At 39.8% G+C, this 5,108-nt stretch overlaps 1 protein-coding gene across 1 annotated transcript; it reads right to left on the bottom strand.

Moving 5' to 3' along the window:
- Positions 1-833: 833 nt before the first annotated feature.
- Positions 834-1,832, bottom strand: VFPPC_12261 (hypothetical protein; the record flags this gene model as incomplete). The annotated part of the gene is made up of 3 exons (XM_018290193.1): positions 834-1,423; positions 1,481-1,640; positions 1,713-1,832. 3 exons carry the CDS (start codon positions 1,830-1,832, stop codon positions 834-836), a joined length of 870 nt encoding a protein of 289 aa, XP_018136994.1.
- Between the last annotated feature and the right edge of the window lie 3,276 nt (positions 1,833-5,108).

The following is a 5,108-nucleotide window of genomic DNA, read 5'->3' as shown; positions in this document are numbered from 1 at the left end:
ATCTTGTGTCAGTTATTGTACGTGCCGCACTAAGGCGAACTCTTTAGCACTATTGAATCTACTGCGGCCTGTTGACTTAGGCGTGGTATTTACAGCAGAGTGAAACTTGCAGACGCCATGCCCCGCGGGAAATCCGATAAGAGACATAGGCTACCCGAGTAGCTGGAGTTATGCGCCTGGGAATGAGATACATTCCTTAACACTAAACGAATATCCATCAATGCTTAACCAAGACTGGAGGCTAAGTTTAATATAGTTGCCCAGTATGTAGTATGTTGATCTTTTTGTTCTTGCCTTTCGTTCCTGGTTAATCGAGAATATCACTTACACCAAGTACGAAAAAAGACGATCTATCGTTCGGCACATTAAGCCTCATTGATAACATAGCTTTTCTCTCTCCGCCAAACTTTTCTCGTTATATTGAACATTATGAAGTCGAATTTGCGTTTCCTATTACTATTCCCCAGTGTCCTTGCACCATTATGCCTTGCGGAAGAAGCTAGGTGGTTGACAAATATACATGGCCACGCCGATGAAGGATGTGCCATTCAGGCTTGTTATGTGACTGAGGTGGTCTTCGAAGGTTTCTTTAAATATAAAGAACTAATAAACGAAACTATGCCTATAACACATCGACCAAATGAGACCCGGCCATGGAGAATGCCTTATTTTAATGGCCATACGACAAAAACAAAGATGGAAACATGCGATGTGCATTCGGACACGTACAAGACTATGTCTACTCATCAGATGGCATCTCCATCCAGACCAACTGGATTGCCTTCGAAGCATGCGACCAGCAAGTTCCCTCTCACTACGCGGTCTGGAAACAGTCAGAAGACCGGAGCCAAAACTACGAGACCGCCGACATCTAAACCCAGGAGTGCCTCACAATCTACTGGGAAGCTGTCAGCGTCCAAGCCATCCCCATCCAAGCCATCGTCCAACAAGCTATCGTCAATTAAGCCACCATTTAGCAAACCGTCTTCCATAACACCCTCTTCAGTCAAGCCTTCGTCGAGCAAACCATCGTCGACAAAAGCCTCTTCAAGAAAGCCATCCTCAGCTATGTCATCAGCCAAACCATCATCGATTCCCTCTTCAAGTAAACCACCTTCAAGCAAACCGTCTTCGTCGATGCCCGCTTCAAGTAAGGCATCATCTGCTAAGCCCTCTTCAGTGGCTCCTTCTTCCAGCAAGCCATCGTCAATAGTTTCTTCAAGCAAACCATCATCCAGCAAGCCGTCTTCAATGGTGTCCTCTTCATCTAAATCTTCTTCAGCTACACCCTCTTCAAGTCGACCGTCTTCCAGCAAGGTTTCGTCTAGCAAGCCTGTTTCAAGCATGCCTTCCTCTTCGATACCATCAAACAAGGCGTCTTCACAGATGGCTTCGTCGGGTAAACTATCTTCAGTAAAACCCTCTTCGAGTCAACCAACTTCAAGCAAGCCATTATCCTCAAAAGCATCTTCAAGCCGACCTGCTTCAAGCAAAGTTTTGTCATCCATGCCCGCTTCGAGTACGGCCTCGAGTAAGGCTTCATTAAGCCAACCACCATCATCTAAGGTACCATCGAGCCAACCTTCGTCAGCTAAATCCTCCAACCAGCCATCTTCTAGCAAGGTTTCTTCATCTATGGCCTCATCTAGTCAACCAGCGTCATCTAAACAATCATCATCTAAGCCTTCGTCAAGTCAGCCAATATCATCCACGCTATCTGTAATGATTCCATCGTCAAAAATAAGCTCATCAAACAGAGCATCCTCCTCCGCAAAACCTAGCTCTCCACCAATCTCATCAACACCAACCTCCTCCAAAAAGCCCTCATCCATACGAAGCTCATCCGCCGCATCAAGCAGTAAACCGCCTTGCCCAACCTGCGACGGCAACGCCGCCAATAACAAATGCGATCCCAGCACCTCTTGTATCGTCTTAAACGGTATCTACCGCTGCGCCTGCAGAGCTGGTTACAAGTCTGGAGATCCAGCCACAGAGTATCGAATTCAGACTACTAACTTTGGGTTCTTGGTTTTTGTTCCTGAAAAGGTTACTTGCCTTGAACTTTGTGATAACCAGATTGGGTCGGCGGCAGGTTTGTGTGCTGAGGTGAAGGATGCAAATGATAAATGTAATGCTTCAAAATAAATGTTGCCGGCTTATTAGGACTTCTATAAAGCAGGAATGCCTCTAAAGTAGCATAGATTTAGAGAATCTCTATGTTTCTCTTTAGCTCACGGTAAATCCCTAAAAGTAGTGCGAGTTTAAAATACATATGTTTACTATATTACTACACATACTATTGCACTGTTAACCTATAAGCTAGTTAATAATTAACTATAACTTACTAAATAGTAGCGCAAACACAGTCCCTTAGCAATAGATTCCGGAACAGGATGCTCTCTGGGATAAGCCCCGGGCTTTTTTCCGCTAAATCTCTTCAAGATTTAAGCAACTTACAATATTGTCGATAATCTCTTCTATAATCTTTCCCCCGTTATTGCGAAATCGCTTAAACTCTATAAACCCTAAGCGCTACTTGGCGGATTTTCTGCAAGAAAACTCGCAAGCAAGAAGTTTATATATTTTATGCTTGATATAATTAAATTTCATTGCTTAATAGATAGAAAAAAATAGTTTATATGAGCAGTCAATGTTAGATGTAGGTAAAGGGCTAGTTTATATGTATAATTAATATAGATTATCCCTCCTGGTTTAGCGGCATGCGGCCGCCTGGCTTTATCCCTCGCCGCTTTTCTGCTTCCATTAATTGCCCCTCGCTTTATCTTATTTCCTTCTCTACCTTTTTGCATTTATATTTCCCTCCTTATTGTCTCTAATTTAACTCTTTCTTCTATTTCTCTCTACGCTGCTTTCTTTGCTGCTTTGCCTTAGTAGAATTAACTAGCTTTGCAATTTCTAGCTATATTAGTCTTATTCTGCGCTTCTTTATTTAGCTATATCTAGACTTCTTGCCTTATTCTCGCTAGAGCGTTTTAACCCACGTCCTGCTTGGCAGCTGCTAGGCAAGCGCATTTAAAGTTTCCAAGCAAACCGTGATTCTCCCTTACACTTATAAGGGATGCCAAGACCCCCTTAACTTTTCTAGACTAGAGCTTCTTTCTAAGCTCCTTAGCTCTCAATAACATAATTAACACTCGCATTAAACCAGTTCCCACAAGACTTTAGATAAGGCAGTTTCTCAAACTCACTTTTTTTTGTTTCCCCCTCCCCTCCTACCGCCTTGGTATTTCTATAAAAAAAAATAGAATGGACTAAAGTATAATTCTACGGAAAAATAAGACTTTCCTCCTACGGCCAATAAGTCGCTAGAATCTAGGACTTTTAACTATTTCTCTGCATAAGTTACTTAGCAAGAAACTTAACACTTTATGCAAAACCTGCGACTTAAAGCTAGTTACCTAATTTAGCTCGTGCACTCTTTACAGAGAATATCGTTTTTAATGCTTCTACTAAAATTCTTAAAGATAGAACTATCGCAAATTATGCTATATACGCGTTAATATATTACGTTATAAGCTATATAAAGTAGGGATATTATAGACATTTATTTAATAGGCGCCCTAGTGACTTCTTGCTTTAGGTATATACGTTAGAGGAAAATATGCTCTAGGTAGCTCTCTAAATGCATAAAGGGTAGGGGGAGACTTTTTGCGTGTTATCCCAAGATAGTATGTCTTTTATATACGTTAATAAATAACCGCCTAGTTAACAAAGAAATAGATAACCTAGCATGTTAACTAAATATCCTAAAACTACTTAAATTTCTAGATAAAGCCTAACTATAGCTCTTAGAATATATTAATAAATATATAAACCGCGGAAATTCTATACTCTCTAACCTTCCCGCGAGGGTTATTCAACTTAAATCGAAAGAAAATAGGCATAACTTACGAGTTATTAAACCGCGCGATCTTAGAGAACACTATGCAATCTTAAGTTACTATTAGGGGAATAAGCAATTAGCTTAACTTACATTCTCTAACTTGCGGGAATATTAACATTAAATTACAAAAGTAACTTTGCTATAGTTAATTTAAGACGCAATTTTTACTATAAGATCTCTCGGTTTAGCATATCTCTATATAGATACTTATTGCATTATTTAGGATTCTAAAGACAACACAAAACAAAATCTCTAGCAGATAGGTTTAATATATAAAAATTCGCTGGTTACTATTTAGGTAGCTAGCTTGCTATCTATAAAAGCCGGTTTTATTAATATTTAAAAGCAAGCCTACTATTAAGCGCTCCCAGTTTGTTTTTAGAATACACTACTGTAGAATAGCCAGCAAAGTTCCCCTCTATTAAGGCATTTACTATATAATGTAAGCTAAGGTAAAGAGCTAATTTCTTGTCAGGCCTATACCCTATAGAAGTAGATGCTTGCATGCTGCATTCTCTTATTCTCTTCCTAACGAGCTAAAATTAAGTAGCATTGCATAACCTTATCTTATAGCAACTCTAGCGAAATAAAAACGCAAACCGCTTTCTAGCTTAGGCCTATTATGGAATAGAACTTAGAAAGTTTAGAACACCTGCTAGCTTATAGGTTTCTTTACCGCTAGAAGTTAATTATCGATCAGTATTGCTTCCGGAATCTAACTAACTCTAGCGATAAACTATTAGCAATTAGTGCAATTGCTGCTAAGTTTTACAGAGTATAGAGCAACTTACTATTATAGGCTCTAGGGAAACTATCTAGCTAGTTAGTTATTACAGAGGGTTTATAAGACCTCTAACTTAAAGTTAGTCCGGCATAAACCTTAAATATATTAAGCTCTAGGTTAGTTCTAGGCTGCAATAGATAGCAGTATATATAGTTTAGATTATCTAAGCGCAATACTATCCTTAATAGAAATCATTAATATCTATATTAAGCTAGTAGATAGAAATAACGTTTTTAGCCTAATTTTAGGGTTAGGGTTAGGGTTAGGGTTAGGGTTAGGGTTAGGGTTAGGGTTAGGGTTAGGGTTAGGGTTAGGGTTAGGGTTAGGGTTAGGGTTAGGTTTGGGGTTAGGGTTAGGGTTAGGGTTAGGGTTAGGGTTAGGGTTAGGGTTAGGGTTAGGGTTAGGGTTAGGGTTGGGGTT

This window comes from Pochonia chlamydosporia, assembly GCF_001653235.2.
Source record: "Pochonia chlamydosporia 170 chromosome Unknown PCv3seq00013, whole genome shotgun sequence".
NCBI classification, from domain to species: domain Eukaryota; kingdom Fungi; phylum Ascomycota; class Sordariomycetes; order Hypocreales; family Clavicipitaceae; genus Pochonia; species Pochonia chlamydosporia.
Note: the sequence above shows the minus strand (reverse complement) of the source record. Positions and strands in the feature narration are given on the sequence as shown.